The 16,301-nt window shown below is 56.8% G+C and overlaps 1 protein-coding gene across 4 annotated transcripts; it reads right to left on the bottom strand.

Annotated features, from left to right (window-relative positions):
• Positions 1–3,910: 3,910 nt before the first annotated feature.
• VPS9D1 (VPS9 domain containing 1) lies at positions 3,911–16,258 on the bottom strand. 4 transcript variants are annotated; one of them, XM_038537993.1, is made up of 15 exons: positions 16,103–16,258; positions 14,567–14,642; positions 12,659–12,751; positions 12,396–12,558; positions 10,542–10,653; positions 10,204–10,266; positions 9,888–9,940; positions 9,700–9,805; positions 9,441–9,526; positions 8,572–9,089; positions 7,428–7,557; positions 7,010–7,218; positions 6,599–6,695; positions 5,035–5,139; positions 3,911–4,750 (listed from the first exon to the last, which is right to left on the bottom strand). In XM_038537993.1, the coding sequence occupies exons 1-15, from the start codon at positions 16,199–16,201 to the stop codon at positions 4,657–4,659; spliced, it is 2,004 nt and encodes a 667-aa protein (XP_038393921.1). In that variant the 5' UTR covers positions 16,202–16,258; the 3' UTR covers positions 3,911–4,656. The 4 variants fall into 4 exon arrangements, with proteins under 4 accessions (XP_038393921.1, XP_038393923.1, XP_038393922.1 ...); XM_038537995.1 differs by having other exon boundaries at positions 9,700–9,787; positions 16,103–16,201; XM_038537994.1 differs by lacking the exon at positions 16,103–16,258 and adding an exon at positions 15,706–15,894.
• Positions 16,259–16,301: the final 43 nt, after the last annotated feature.

Below are 16,301 nucleotides of genomic sequence, written 5' to 3'. Positions count from 1 at the left end.
TCCGCCCCTCCGCTCAGGGGGCGGGGGCGGGGGCCGGGCGGGGGCCGGGCGGGGGCCGGGCGGGGGCCGGGCGGGGGCCGGGCGGGGCCTCGGGCCGCCCGCGGGGCCTCCCCTGCCGCCGCCTCCCACGCCGGCCCGGCCGCCGCACCCGGGCAGCTCCTGGCGGGTCCTGGGCCCGGCCGCGGGCGGGCGCGCGGTGGGCGCTGGAGGAGCGGTGCGTGCCCGCAGCCCCTCCCTCCGAGCTGGGGCCTGGCCGCGCCGGCCACGGCGGAAGCGGGTACTGCTCGCGCGCACGGGAGGGGAACCCAGCAGCCTCAGGTGGGTGGAGCGGCCTCCGGGTCCTTCTGTGGGCTCAGCTTCCTGCTCCCTGACAACATCATCTGGGGGTCCCTGAGGCGGAAGGGGGGGCGGGGGAAAACCCTTCCTAACTAGGCCAGCCTCGCTTCCAGGTGCCTGACCCGTGCGCTAAGCCCACCTGGGTGGAGGATGGATGGGAGAGATTTAGTCCTTGGGGGGTCCTGCTCAAGGCAAGGAAGGTCGTCTTCTGAGACCTTCCTCCCTGGGCAGGCTCTGTTCCTTGATTTCTGGACCCCTAACCTCTCCAGGCCGCTCTATGGATATCGGACCTGTCTGGGCAGTGCCCTGCAGGTGCGTCTTAAGATATTTCAGATGGGACGTTTAGAAAAATATTGTGACCAAGCTGGTGATCTTGACACATGTTGCTGGCCTGCACTCAACGTGGAGGTATTTCACTTACTGTGTCCTGAACCCTGCCCTAGGGCCTCACCAACCCTGAGGACACAGTTAACCTCTGGTCATCTTTTGCTTGTACGCAGAAGGGTTGAGCTTAACCTTCACCACTGAATTCGTGGTGGTCTTCAGATGCGAGGCCTCTGGAATTGATCATCTGAGGCCACAGCCCCCGCTCCCCCAACGAAGAGAACTGTTAACTGGTGCAGCTGCATTCTTGGTGCAGATTCTGGCAGAGCGTGCAAAATCGTGTCCTCAACTCTATGTAGCTGATGTTCTGCACTCAGTACGTGTTTACCATCTGTCTCTGTTGCCGCATGAGACTCTGGGAGATTGCTCCCAACTGTTGCTTCTACTCTAGGGCGTGTATGTGGCTCTTCCCGGTGTGACATGTGAACCTGGGCAGGTCTTTGCACCTGCTTCCACCTGTAAAATGAAGGTGACATTGTTTGGCTTCCCAGGATAAGTCATTAAAATACCTCGTTGAGATGTTTGCTCTGGGAATCTAGCCATCCTATTGGGGGAGAGCTGGAAGCCACATGGAGAGACCTTGCACTAGACTAAATAATGTCCCCCCAAGTCCATGTCCCCCTAGATCCTGGGAATATGAGCTTATTTAGAAAAAGGTTTTTTGTAGATATAATCAAGTTGAAGTCATGCTGAATTAAGATGGGCCCTAAATCCAATACCTCTGGTGGTGTTATGAGAGTTTAGGGGAGAAGGTCTGTGGTGATGGAGGCAGAGATTGGGGGCCTGCCTACAGTTACCAGCAAGGATTGCAAGGGCCAGGAAGCTGGATGAGGGAAGCAAGGTTTCTGCTCTAGTACTTTGAGGGAGTATGGTCCCATCAGCATCTTGAATTCAGACTTCTGGGTTATAGAACTTTAATAAATTTCTCTGGTTTTATGTGACACAGTTTGTGGCATTGTGTTATGGCAGCCAGAGGAAACTAATGCAGGCCTCACATTCTGTCCTAGAATGTAGTTCTGAGTCCTGAGTCTTGACTGAGGTCCTAGGTGACAAGCATTACTGTAGACATGTGGACAAAAACTCTAGAGGATTCCAACTCCTGATGTGGGGTCACCCAACCTGGAAGCTGACCCAGCTGATGCTGGGATGCAGAGATAGGCTGTCCCCACTGAATCCTGCCCAAATGGAAGATTCACAAGCAAAGTAAATGACTGCTGTTGTGGTTAAGCCAGTGTGTGTGAGGGGGCGGTGGTCTGTTACACAGCAATCCATGTGGGACCATGTGCATTTACCTTCCCCTCCACCTTCCTGGGAATGGATGCCACACTGCCTGATCCCATCTGTGTACGTGTCCTCTTATGACCTTGGGCTACAACCAGGAACAGGCCCGCTAGGTCAGAGGGTCAGTTGGTATTTGCCTTGGCCCAGGACTGCACCTAGTTCTTGAATCTGCTGCCCAGTACACGGCACACTGTGTGCATAGTTTTCAGCTCCTGCACCCCACCTTGCTCGGCTTCACCCAGCTTTTGGGTTTTACCAGTCTAGTGCACGTGAAATTCTACCTTGTTATTGTGTTAATTTGCCTTTCTTGATTTGTAAGGTTTTGAACACTTGTTATGCTAATTATCTTTTTAAAACTTCTTCCTATGGAGGCACATAGGTGGTGCATTCAGTTGGGTGTCTGACTCTTGACTTTGGCTCAGGTCATGATCTCGAGTTGTGAGATCAAGTCTCTCAATGGGCTTCACACTCAGCATGGAGTCTGCTTGAGGATTCTCTTTCTTTCCCTTTGCTCCTCCCCCTCCCCATGCTTGCCTGCTCTCTCTCCCTCTTGCTCTCAAATATTTAAACAAACAAACAAACAAAACCTTCCTCCTTGATAGACTGTTCGTAGCCTTTGCTATTTTTCTTTTTCGGACTGCTGCCTTTTTCTTGTTGATTTGCAGGATTCCCAGGGGGAAGAGTGAATTATTCATACATTTTATGGAGGAGTCATGGGTTCAGAGAGGCTAAAGGACTGTCCCAAAGTCACACAGTAAAAAGCAGCCTAAGCACAGCCTGACAGCAGCGTCTAAAAGAGGGTGCCAAGGAGACAGCTCATCCCCAAAGGTGCGGTCCCCAGTGCAAAGCCAACAGGTACCTCCAACTGTCAGGCTTAGCTGAAGACACTTTCATCCTCCATCTGCTCTATGAAGGGCCCTTTAAAATCCCACCCCTGAGACGTCAGTGCCAAGGCCTGATGCATGGATGTCACCCCCTCTTCCCAGAGTTCTGTGGTTGGCTGGGATTCTCATCCAAGCCTGGGGTAGTCAGAACTCTACACTTAACAGGAACATACCCAGAATGTCAGGGAGCGAAGGGCAGGGCAAGGGTAGGAGACAAAGGCCACACAAGTGTATGTATGGGTGCTGGCTTATCTGTTCCTGGGGCACTGGTGGGCAGGGGGCCCCAGGCCACAAGAGCACCTGACACATGACAGCTGCCCCAGCCCACTGGGGTCTTGACGACAGGTGTCCATGGCCTCTTGAGTTGGTTTGCTGAGCTCAAACCCAGCTCTGCCATCATGAGGTGCAGCCTAGAGAAGTCACTTCCCCTGTCCATACCTCAGTTCCTCATGGAATTCCTGTGAGGACAGACCTCAGAGGACTTGGAATACTGCTTCATAAGAGCACCCAATAAACACCAACTGCGGGCTGTTTCCTCAGAGCCCTTCCCCAGGGAACCTGCACACCACTCCCCTAACTGGCCCCTGGCATGGCTGGGCCCAAACCACCTGCCTCAGTGGCAACTCAGGTTTGCCAGAGATCCCTCCTTCCCTGGCAGATGCTGCTGCAGCTGGGGCTGGGCTGCTGGCTTTCTCCTCTCTAGGGGAAACACGTATCATGACCCAGGGCACCCCCATGTGTTTCCCACCTAGAGAACGAAGATGCTCTCTGAGCCCTTTGGGTCAAGAGGCCCAGTCACAGGTCCTGCCCAAACTACTAGGCCCTGCAGAGCATGTATTATCTTCAAGGATGCAGCCCTAGGGGGGTCCCTCTCCTGTTCAGGGGGTGCCTGGGGAGATGGGTTTTGTCCGGGGGTAGACCTTAATGATCTCAGGGACAGTCTGGCTCTGGCTGGTCAGCAGGGGAAGTAGTTGTGCTACTTGTGCCTCCACGTAGCCAATGGAATGGTGAGCAAGAGAGCTATGCAGAATGAGACATCAGTGACCTCTTTATTTTTGGCTGTGTCAATGGCTGCCCGGGGCACGTAACAGTCAGAGTGGACACTGGGCTGTAGGCAGGCACTGATCCTTAGGCTCACACTGACCCAGAAGGGGACATGCGGGGGTGGGAATCAGCCAGGGGTCCAGGAAGGCCAATGCCTACTGCCGAGGTGGGAATGGCTCAGAGGCTCCAGACGTGAGTGGGTACCCTGGGGATGCCTGGGCTCCAGAGGAGAATGGAGTGGTCAATACCCAGTAAGTAAACAGTACAGAAAAAAAAAAAAAAAAAAAAAAAAACAGTATAGTTTCAAGCCACCTGGGCCCCAGGCCTTGGGGTGGGGGCAGGGGATGGGGAGAGGCTCTCATCTTGACTCCACCAAGAAAAGGGATGACACCAGAAGCCAACTATCACCAGAGATGGAAAGGGAGAGAAACCAGACCTGCCCTCTGCCAGGCCCATGGCCCCCTCCCTACTGTGGGGTTGATGGGACTGTGAGGACATGTGCACAGGCCCCAGGGAGCCCACAGCTCTGGTGTTCCTGCTGAGACAAGAAAGGCTCAGGCTGAGACAAGAAAGAGACAGGCCTCGTTCCTAGGAGCTGCTTCAGCTCAGCTCTACTCTCTGAGCAAATGAGGTGCCTCCTCGAGTCCCTGGGGGCGGATGTCAGGGCAGGTGCAGAGCTGCAGAGCCCCAACCCTGCCAGAGCAGGTGCCTCCTGGATGGTCCTCCACTACTTGCCCAGAGCCCCCCGGGGCAGCAGCTCCACGTAGCTCAGGGCACTCTGTAGTGACGTCAGGCAGTAGCCCTCCTCTCCGATCAGGTATCTGAGGTAGGCAGAGGTGGCATCTGTCACCTCCAGGTGAGGCAAGGAGGCCCCTGGCACTTTGGAAGGGGTGTCTGCACTTGTCGGGCAGGACCTGGACACTGAGGCCCCACAGGGATCTGTCAGGGAGGCTGGGCTGGGGGACAGCCCTCTCCTCAGGCAGATGCTGCTCAAGGGATGGGCCCCGGTTCCCGTACACAGTATGCTGAGCAAGGGGTGGTGGGAAAGGGCTGGAAGCACGTGCCCCATACCCCACAAGTGCCTGACTTGGGTGGGGGCTCCTACCCCTCATGGATGAACTCCTCCAAGGCTGCACACTCTGACACCAACTGGGGGAGACCACTTCTCAGCACCACGAAGGACAAGATGGGCAGGAGATCATCGGCACCACTGTTGGGCAGAGGCATGGCTGGCCAGTAGGCTCTGGGGGCCAGTACAGCTGCTCAATCCCCAAAGCCCTGCAGCCCCCAGCTCGGCCTCTAGAGTGCCAGCTGCTCTCCCTGTGCCCCCCTGCCCACCTGTGTGGGGGTAGTTGGGAGTGGGCTCAGGTCAGCGGCACTGGCAGCCACTACAGGCAGCAAGCCTGTCCCTAAATGGGGACCCTGTGCTGCAAAGCCTGTGGCTGGACAAGGGGAGGCCCCCACAGTGGACATGTGGGGGTGGCCTCAACCTCACAAGCTTGCCCCACAAGCGTGCCCACATCTGGGGAGCAGGGTAAAGGAGGGGATGGCCCATGTCCCAGGCACTCTGCTGATACCTGGCATACTGCACAAGAGGCATCTAGGAAAACTAAAAAGGTACCAAGGGAGGCCCTGCAGGACACGCAGAGCCCTGGTCTGAGGGCTCACAGGGTGGTGGTCTCTGGGAAGAGCACGGGAGCAAAGACTGTGGCTCGAGTATGTTTACCAACCAGGAAGGCCTCACACACTGGGCTCCTCCTCGTGGCCCTGCCCCCACTAACCTGGGTACTAATACCTGCAGAGACATAAAGCTATGTGCAACACCATTCTCCCTGCCTCCTTAGACACACAGAGGAGAGAGGAAGTGTGAGACTGCAGCTGGGACTCAGAAACACTGGCTAACCTACAACTCTTACACCTATAGCTACTCACCCAGAAACCACATGTAAACTGGTGAAGGGGTCCCTCCACCCCACCCTGCAGCTGAGGCCTTATTTCCTGGCCCTGAGGTTGGTGGGGGTGGAGCTCTTCCCTGCTGATCTCACACTCAACTCTGATTTCCACCTGCCTGTTACCTTCAGGCCCTTGGGTGTAGGTAGCTACAATGTTCAAATGACAGGTGTCTTCACTGTAATGCTGGCCCCTGAGGCAGGGTGGCAGTGAGCAGAGCCGCTACAGCTGCTAGGGGGCTACGGGTCTCAAGGGGGGCCAGGACAGGAGGGTACAGGTGACACAGATAGGACCAGGCATCAGAGATCCAGGCAGAGAAGACCCCTGCCTCACCTCAGGAGACTGGGACAGGGATAACTCAGGAACCCCAGGCCTGGGGGGTGGGGGGGTAAGCTGTTCACTGAGGCCAGGGCTATTTCCCCGAAGTGTGTACTGAGGCACCAGGCACGTGCTCCTGGGACAAGCAACCCTAAATTTCCCCAAATTATCCAGGTGGTACCTGATGCCTAAGCAGCCCTGCCCAGAGGGGTGGGAATGCATCGGCCATGAGGGCTGGAGCTGCACCCCTCTCCTGGACGATAAGCCCTGCAAAGCTCACTGCAGCTGGGGCCCAGGGGCCTGAATCTAGGTGGGAACCTGCGGCCCCGGTGCTTGGGGCAGGATGGAGGGTTCTCTTTTCCTCCAGGCCTCTGTCTCCCACTTGCTCAGGGCCCACTCACATGGCTGCAGCACCAAGCTGGGGTCTGGCCTCAGGTGCAGCCTCCTGGGCCCGGTAGTAGTCCTCGGCACAGGCGCAGATGACCCGCAGGACCCGCACTGTGGCACAGAAGTGAAACTTCACGAGAGGGCTAAGTGGAGCCAGTCCCAGGACAGCCCTGGGGCCAGGCACCGCCTCCCCCGCCAACCCGCCCCCCCGCCCCACCCCATCACTTGGAGCTAGGCGGAGCTGAGAAGCTCTCTCAGGAAGGTAATGCCCCTCGAACCATGGATGTCCCATGAGACACAGCCCCCATCTGCTAGGAGTAAGGTCTGCAGCTCAGAGGCAGAGACTCTAGGTCACCCTCTGGGATGGCACCTTATCTGAGCTTGTTTTCTTTCCCTCCTGTCCTCCCAAACTGCGACCCCCTCACCAATGCACTCCAGCTTCTTCTGGGGGCAGCTCTCCAGAACCAGCAAGCCTAGCTCTTGGGCTGCAGCACAGTAGGGGTAGGCACCAGCTCCTGTGGCCTCCAGGTCCCGGGGGAGAAGCTTCGAGGGTATGCCTATGGCTGCTGGGGGTGCATTCCTGTAGAGTTCCATGCTCCTGCTCAGGGCAGCCTCCCGGAGGCGGTGCACACTCCTGGGGCAGAGACAGGCCAGGCTCAGCTGCCCAGGGGACTCTGCCCCAGAGATGGAGGCAGGGTTAGGGAAAACAAGCTGTATCTCCTGTATCCCCGAGTCACAGGAGGTGGCTGTGGCACCACCTGAGAACCAGAAGCATCTGAGGATGGCCAGCAAAGGGTGGGGAGCAAGGGGAAGGCCCTGTGAGGGGCGGTGCTGGGATCATACCTGTAGAGTGCCAGCAGCAAGGGCCACAGAGGAGAGAAGAAGGGTTCCTCGATGCAGGCTAGGCACCGGTCCTTGGAGGCAGCCGCACTCAGGCCTTCGAAAGCCAGGAGGGTCAGCGAGAGCAGCCTGTCTGCCGGGAGCAGAGCCGGCACAATGGCACTGTGGGGACGGCTGGGCCCTCCAGCCCCAGGCCGGCAGCCCCTGGAGGTCATCCCCAGCCAGCCTGGAGTGTCTGAGGGGGGCCCCATACCTGTCCCCTCCTCTCCCACCCACTGAGAGCCAGGCTCGGTGTGGACAGCACCAGTGTTCTGGCTTGGTGGGGAGTGGCTCTGCCTGAATCTCTCCCCTTCAAGTCCCCACTCCTGTATCCATGGGGTCTGGGGCCAGAACACTCTAGAGCTCAAGGATCATGCCTAGCCCCCCTGAGGAGCTAATCAGACAGGCTGGCAAAGGACAGCCTCTTTCTGAGAGTTTGTACTCCATGCTGCGGGGGTAGGAGCTTTAGAAGCACATTTACAACAAGACCTTCAGCCCAGGGACTTGGGAGACCCATTGGGGGATTTTGGAAGGCATGGACCTTGAGAACCAAGGCCCCTCAACTGCTGGGACTCCCTCACTGCTTCTTAGAAAACCCTGGAAGCCTTCTTCCTTGGAAGGTCTTGGGGGTCACCAGCTACCCCAAGTGCCAACCTTTAGTGAATCCACACACTATTCTCAAAATGGAAAAGGCCACTGTCAGCACTAAGCTGGTTGGGAATGACCTGAGTCCAGCCCTGTGGGCCAGCCTGGACCACCTGGTGGCCAGAGGATCTTCCCCAAACAGAAGGCTGGGATGGGGCAGGCCATGCTTCCCCCATGCAGCCCAGTGAGCAGACAACCTGGGATCGGAGACCTCGGGGCCCCTGCCAGCCCCACCTGCTCTCAGAGCAGGGTATGTTCCTGTCTGCTAAACATGGAGTTCTCCTCAGAGAACGGTGGACAGAGAGGGTTCTGCAGATCAAGCCTGGCTGGCCGCCGAGAAGAAGGCCTGCCCTCCCCAGGGCCTATCCTAGGCCTGTGAAAAGCATTTCGCTGGGCACAGGCTTCAGAGTGGGAGCAGCTCCCTTCACCCACCCACCCGTCCTGCAGGCACGCTGGCCCTCACCGATAGCGTTGTGTATGTCCTTCACAGCACTCTTCAGCTGCTCCAGCAGCGGCTCCTTCTTCACCCCTGTTGTTTGGGGCTCAGGTGGCCTCCCATGCCCCCGGCCCCACCCCTCAGAAGTAGCCAAGAAGTGTTCGAGGTCTTCAAAGGAGCTGTCTTTGCCCTGTACAGCCGTGAAGCTGTGCGCCAGGGGTGAGGGAGGCCCCACAGGGCTGCTGTCCAGCCCTCTTTCGGGGGGGCCAGTGTGGGGAGGGGGTGTAGGGGGACTGGCATGGGTGCCATCTGGGGGCCGCGGGGCTGGGCTGGGATCTGCAGGGGATAGCATGCAGTAGAGGCTCTGTGAGGGCCGGAGCCGCCGGCTTCCAGGAGCCAGCAGCCCGTCGGCGTCCGGGGGCAAGGAGCAGCAGCCAGGGGCAGAGGCGGCACCAACAGCGCCCCTGCTCACGATGGGGTACAGCGCCCGATACACCGCACACTGGAGCTTCTTCAAGAGCTGTGAGATGGGGTGGTCGGGAATGCTGCGAGCACAGGAAGAGGTGTGGGGGCACAGCGCTGTGGCCACGCCCTCACCTACCATCCACCCACCTACAACATGTCCCCACAGGACTTGTGTCGAAGGACCGAGTCTTGCATTGTTTCCTTGTGAGTGAATGTGGCAGATAAAGTCTGACCCACCCTCTGAGAAGATAGAAGAGAGCTGCTGAACGACCGTGAGGAAAGCTGGATGGGACATCTGCCACCCCAGACCATCTGAGGGAGCCCATGTACGCCCTGTATGGCCACCCCTGATCTCCTTTGTCTCTCTCCTTTCTGACCCTTTTGTTTGTCATCAGGGCCAGCAAGGTAGGGGGTCTGAAGGCCCCTGGTACCTGAGTAGGTGGGAGACCAGGCTGGTCACTAGCGACAGGTCCCCTGGGCTCTTCTTGAGCTGGGCCCTCCAGTGCTTGGGCCAGTCCTGCAGGGCAGAAGACTCTGGAGAACATGGCCGGGTCCCTGCGTCCTTCCCAGCCACGGCTGCACCCAGGGAGACCAGTGCCACATGGTCTGTGCCCTCTCTGGGGTGTAGGGAAGACCCAATGGCAACAGGCCCCCGAAACAGCAAACCCACCCCCAGCTCCCAGGACTCACATGGTCTTGCTCGTACTCGAGGATAGCAGCATAGAGGGCCCGCTGCTCCCGCTCCTCTGGGGTCAGGGCAACTTGACTGCAGAACCTCCTGGGGAGAGAGACGAGGCTAGGAGCTTCAGGCTGGGTGGCAGGTGCAGAAGTCCCCACAGTCCTCTCGGCTGTCCCCAGACCAATGGGAGCAAATATACCTGTTGGCTGCCTCCTGGAGCCGTAGCCGGCGCTCCTCCATCTTTCTCTGCAGCTGGGACAGCAGTCAAGGAGGTGTCTGGTGAGGCAGCCCCTACTCACCTGTATGGAATCTCTGGGCGTCCAGGAGATACGGTCAGGAGAGGAGCCCCTGGGTAGTAAGAGGGATCGGATGGACTGTGCAGAGACAGGCAGGACAGGAGCGCACGTCTTTCAAGCACACGCCTCTCTGAAGCTGGATGAATTCTGTCCCCACCCCACCCCACCCCACCCCCTTCTCCCTCAGCTCAGGACACCAGGTATGGAGGGAAAGGATACTGTCTCCTCCCGAGCTTTGGCGATCACGAGGTTCTCCATCATCTGCCGCTGCAGGGACAGAGTCTAGGAAGGGAAGGAGATAAGGACTGTTCCTCTTCTTCTTCTTCTTCTTTTTTTTTTTTTTTTAAGATTTTATTTATTCATGAGAGACATAGAGAGGCAGAGACATAAGCAGAGGGAGAAGCAGCCTCCATGCAGGGAGCCCAATGTGGGACTCGATCCCAGGACCCCAGGATCACGACCTGAGCCAAAGGCAGATGCTCAACCACTAAGCCACCCAGACGTCCCGCCTGTTCCTCTTCTACCACCAACCCAGACCCTCCCAGGGGCCCGCTCACCAGGGATGTCTTCTGCATGGCCTGGCTGGGGTCCAGGCGGGCCATCCGTGCCTCATAGGCCGCCTTCAACTTCTGATTCTGCAGAGAAGCCTCCTCCAGAGGTGTCAGCTCCCTGCAATAGTGACAAGCTGCTGTCCAGGCTCTAGGAAGCCCTGGAATACCTGGAAGCTCTGGTGACCTGAGGACCCTCCCTGACAGTGCCCTGAGACCAGAAGATGAGCAGGTGGTGGTGGGGGCAGGCAGGAAGTGAAAAGGAGGGAGGAGGTCTGGGGTGGACTGGAGACCCGTGCCCTGCTCACCCAGACCAGCAATTGCCAAGACCTCTGATTTTTCAAGAGAAGCTGGACATTGCGCTTTTTTGCAGATTGGTTATACATGTTTGGGAACAATATGAAACTTCTTAAAGGCATCATGTGAGCTAAACAGCTAGATGAGTTTGCCACCATTAAAAAGAGAACCATGTCTACTTTGTAGAAACAACCACCAAAAATACAGCCCCCTGCTCAAAAAAAAAAACTTTTGTCCTCACATATCTTCATGCTTTCCTGGTGGGAGAGGGTCAGTTGTGAGGACCCCAGCTGAGGAGGGAGTTTGTCCTGGGTTGGAAGTCTTGTGCCTGGCCCTGCCCCCAAACTGCACAGGCAAAAGTGAGGTGCCGGGACCCTCTCAGTGGCAGCGGCCCCCAAGGCTTGGCAGCAGGTGGGCCAGGAGGAGCCAGTCCTTGTCTTTCCTAGTGAGGATTCTCGTATCCATGTCTGCGTGTGTTTATCAGTTCTAGAAACTAATACCCTGGGGCGCCCGGGTGGCTCAGTCAGTTGGATGTCTGACTTCGGCTCAGGTCATGATTGGCCCAGGGTCCTGGGATTGAGCTCTGCCTCTGCTCCCTGCTCTGCGGGAGCCTACTTCTCCCTCTCCCTCTGCCTGCCACTCCCCTGCTTGTGCTGCATGCTCTCTCTGTCAAATAGATAAAATCTTTAAAACAGAAAGGAAAAAAAAAAAGGAACTTATATCCTGTTAGGTCTTCAAATAATGCCTCTCCCATTTTGTTTGCTTTTTTCCAGAACTCCGATATTCCTGTGTTAGATCTTCTCTCTCTTTTTTTCCTCCCCTTCTGAGTCATTCTCGGTACCTACTGACCTTTTAACCAATTCACTCATTCTTTCAGCAACTATGTCTACTCTGTTGTTATAAAATCGACCACTCATTTCCTATGCAAGTGTGGACTTTCACTGGAAGATGTAATTTGTTGTTATTGTTTTCTCTTAGTTTTTTAAGATTTTATTTATTCATGAGGGACACAGAGAGAGAGAGAGGCAGGGACACAGGCAGAGGGAGAAGCAGGCTCCATGCAGGGAGCCTGATGTGGGACTCGACCCTGGGTCTCCAGGATCATGCCCTGGGCTGAAGGCAGCGCTAAACCACGGGGCCACCCAGGGATCCCCTTCTTTTAGTCTTTAAAACAATGTTGGCATTATATTTTTCATTTTGTTTTTACTTGGTTCTTCATTTGCTGGGTCAGATTTTATGCGTTTTTGTTCCCTGGAGCTGTTTTCAAACTTCTTTTTTACTTCTGCAAACACAAGGAGTGTGATAGTTTCATGATAACCACACCTGAATACTTCCAAGTCTGTGTCTGCGATTACTCTGTAACTTTCTCATTTCTCCTTCTGTTTATCTCTGTGTGTCATTCATGCACATGCTTTTGTGCAAAGGGGATTTACATTTGTTTTTGTCAAGCAGGTGGCTATTTCCATTCCGCAACCCATTTTAACTACAATCAATCATCATGGTTAGCTCACTTTTCCTGGAATTCAAACCTAGGCTCAGCCCACCTTCCATTTTGCCCCCTCTTACTTCTTAGAACTTTGTGACTCTACCACCTGAAGCTTCTGGAAGATCTCAGGCGGCAGAAACGGAGATAGTTTCCCCCCTTCGTCTGAGTACACCCGGCGATGTCGGCTGGTAGATGGGGGGACAGGAGCAGCCACAGGCATAGCTGGCTTCAGGTGTGTTTTCCCTGAAAGACATATGTCAGCAAGGGGCAGCATGGAGTCCAATGTTCCACACAGATGCAGACTTGCAGGGGGATGCCCCATGAAGATCTGCTGGAGACCCACCAAGCTTGGCAGCTGTGGACTGGGCCCTCTCCAGACACTGCTCAGCCAGTTTCAGCATCTTTGAGGTGTCCGGAGCCACAATTTCTCCACCTTCTGGGGATCAAGAGACAATAAAGTTGGTCATTATCACCTTTATTACTCAGTAGATTCTTGCTGAGATAAAAACAAGGACAAGCCTATCTCCCTCCTCATCTCTGACCTCTAGGTCACCATCCCCTCCTTTCTGATTATCTGCCCTGGGTTTACCTCCTGAAGTTGTGTGGGCTCTGCGCTTGGCCTGCCTAACATCTGGCTGTCCTGTTGTCCCAGCGGGACCATCAGAGCCCCCTCTCTCCCTAACCAGGCCTTTTCTCAACAATGGCTTTCCTTGTACTTACAGCCCCTCCAGGTGGGCCTTGCAGTGACCACAGACCATTTCACAGAGATGACTTTGTCACCTGTCTCCTGTCCTCTAGCTCTGCTTGACCCCAGCCCTGGCACATCCGCAGGTCTTCTGTTCTGCATTCCCCTCTCTGGCGATCACTTCTGTCATGTTGAAGGAACTGGACCCCACCAGCCTTAGTTTCCAACCGAAGTAATGTTCCCTTTATAGCCAGCCTCTCACCACATCCTATTTCAGTCATTTGACTCCCAATGAAACTCCCCTCACTCATACCCTCATGTCGAGCCCTTCTCTGAGGGCTCCTTGACCTTTCCAGAACACCCTCCTGGGTACGGCACTGTGCTCTCCTGCGAGGCCTGTCTTGGAGTGCCCAGAGCTCTACTAAGCTCCCTGGCTCCTCACGACCCCGCAGCCCACCCCCCTAAACAACGTGGCCCTATATCCACCAAGGTGCTCAGCACTTCAAGCACAATATGCTCATGCTGGAGCTCTCTCTTCATCCCACACAAGTCGGCTCCTGCCACTCTCTGGGTCACCTTTCTGTACCTCACTGTTTCCCCCCAGCAGTTCAACTCCCCCATCCCACCAGCCAGTGGCTCACCCTCCCCCCTGCAAATCTGTGAGGTCCACCTTTATGTTTATCCTTTTCTAAAAAAAATATGTATTTATTTATTTATTCACGAGAGATACACAGAGAGAGGCAGAGACACAAGCAGAGGGAGAAGCAGGCTCCCGGCAAGGAGCCCGATGTGGGACTCGATCCTGGGATCACACCCAGAGCCAAAGGCAGATGCTCAACTGCTGGACCACCCAGGCGCCCCTATTTTTATCCAATTTTATTTTTTTTTTTATTTACTCATGAGAGACACAGTGAGGGGCAGAGACACAGGCAGAGAGAAAAGCAGGCCCCCTGTGGGGATCCCAATGCAGGAGTTGATCCCAGGACCCCAGGGTCACACTCAGAGCCAAAGACACTCAAGCACTGAGCCACATAGGTGTCCCAATCAGGTCCACCTTTAAAGAACATCCTCAAGCCCTACACTCCTTCCATCTCCAAGTGGTTCTACCACTACTGTCCTCACTGTAGTAGCCTCTGGAGGCTCTGCTTCCATGCTGGCCTCTCTCCCACAAAGCCTCTACAAGTTTCCCCTTACACCAGAATGACCCCAATTCCACCCAAGGCCATGACAGCCCCAACTCACCTACTCTTCCTTGTACCCAGTATCCACTCTCATCTCAGGGCCTTTGCACATCCCTCTGCTAAGAGTGTTGCCAGCAGCCCCTGACCTTTCCACAGCTCCCTCCTTCCTGAGCTGGGATTTGATGTCCAGTCTCTGCTTAGGTCCCATCCCTTCCTGCTTCCACATCACACAATGGCAGCTCATGCTTACTTTATGCTCACTCATTCACCTTCTGCTAATGACCAGCAGGTAGGACACAGGACACCCTCAAGCCTGAGACCCACCAAGGGCTAAGCTATTTGTAATTTGTTCAGCACAGGAAAGTCCTGAGGCTGGGAGCTGTACCTTTGGTGGTTTCCACTTCTTCCAGCAGCACCTGGGAGATATAATGGATGCTCCTCAGGTATTCTGTATATGCCTCCTGGGCCCAGAGAAGAGAAATGCCAGGGGTCAGGCCAGTACTGGCAAACGGTTCCAACAGACCTGCCTCATGCCCTTGCGGGAAACAGAGACATGGTGTCTGCTCATCTCTTGAGTTTCACCTGAGCCATCTAGCCTGGGGTTGTTTGCTGCTAGTTCCTGCAGGTCTAGGTCATGCACAAAGAGCACCCCTCTTCTGTTGACCTGAAGGGCACCTATCTCTGCACTCAGGGCCTCTCCCCGGCACAAGAGGCACGGAGATTCTCCTTCAGTGCACCAGGAGAAGCTGCCCTAACCATTGCTATTGTTTTTCACTCTGCAACAAGTTCCCTTCCCATGCAAGTCAGGGGCTCTTAGGGCTTAAATAAAAAATAAAAAATTTCCAGAGAGGTTACTGAGGGAGATGTTGCAAATCTTAGAAATCGCTATGTGGCTTCAGTTGTGGGCAGTCCCTTTCCTGAGCACGCCACCATCCCCCACATGAGACTGCTGCCAGTCTGAACATTTAACATTTAACATGCCAGGGATCTGAACATTTTCAGGGCCTGAGTCCGAGCCTGGTGTCCGGTGGTGGCACCAGTGCCTTCAGGAGCCCCATCTAGGGCTACACCGCCCAGTAGGGGAAATGGGTTCCAGAAAGGACTTCTGACCCATGTGGGCACCTATGGTCCTAGAACACTGGCTCAGAGCAAGCAGCAGGCTGAAGACCTGCTGGGGCTGTGCACAAGGGCTGTCCTCTGGGGCTGTGCATGAGGGTTGTCCTCTGGGGCTGTGCACGGGGCCTGTCCACTGGGGCCGTGCATGAGGGCTGTCTTCCGGGGCTGTCCTCTGGGGCTGTGCATGAGGGCTGTCCTCTGGGGCTGTGCATAGGGGCTGTCCACGGAGGCTGTCCTCTGGGGCTGTCTATGGGGGCTGTCATCTGGGACTGTGCGCGGGGGCTGTCCTCTGGGGCTGTCCTCCGGGGCTGTCCACTGGGGCTGTGCATGGGGACCCGGCCTGCTGCTCCACCCCGACAGTGACCCGCCAGTCACAGGCCCACTGCCCGGCCCGCGTCCCCTCCGAACCGGTTCTGCGGGAGACGCGTCGCGGAGCAGCCCAGCGTAGCCTCCCCACGATGCCGTCCCTTGGGGTCTTCCCGGGAAAGCACACATCGCTCAGGAAATCGCTTGCCAAACACATTTCGCAGGGCTGCCTCCAAGCCCCTCGCGAAGCCCCTCGCGAAGCCCCTCTAACCCCGGGCGCTGGGAGCTGTCCAAGGTCACGTCCGCCGCCCACGCCCAGCGCCCCCGAGACCGCGACGGGAGGGGGTCCGAGACGCGCCCACCTCCACCCGGCCCCGGCCCCGCCCCCGCCCCCGCCGCAGGCCCTGCTCCCCTTCCCCTGCCGCCGCCCCCTCCCGCGGCCCTGCCCCGCCTGCCCCGCCCTCGGCCGCCGCCCCCGCCTCGCTTTGTGTCGCCTCACCCGGGGCCGGTTGCCGGTGTCCAGTTCGATGGCCCCGTTGGCCAGCTTCATGGCGCACTGCAGCGGCTTCACCGCGCCGTCCCCGGCCGCAGCGGCCATGGCGCCGGGCGGGGGAAGCCGTGGCTGTGGACGGCTGCGGCGGCGGGGCCGCGGCAGCGGCGGAGCGCCGGACGGGCGGCCGCGAGCCCGGAACACAGTC

The sequence above is a fragment of the Canis lupus genome, chromosome 5, assembly GCF_011100685.1.
Source record: "Canis lupus familiaris isolate Mischka breed German Shepherd chromosome 5, alternate assembly UU_Cfam_GSD_1.0, whole genome shotgun sequence".
Taxonomy (NCBI): Eukaryota; Metazoa; Chordata; class Mammalia; order Carnivora; family Canidae; genus Canis; species Canis lupus.
This window is presented reverse-complemented; position numbering and strand designations above follow the sequence as displayed.

Coding starts and splice junctions, on each gene's coding strand:
- VPS9D1 (XM_038537993.1), bottom strand. CDS start 16,201: ATGGCCGCTGCGGCCGGGGACGGCGCGGTGAAGCCGCTGCAGTGCGCC. Junction 7,219..7,427: donor TTGCTGCTGGCACTCTACAG/GTATGATCCCAG, acceptor TCTCTGCCCCAG/GAGTGTGCACCGCCTCCGGG. Junction 6,696..7,009: donor GAAGAAGCTGGAGTGCATTG/GTGAGGGGGTCG, acceptor TCTGTGCCACAG/TGCGGGTCCTGCGGGTCATC.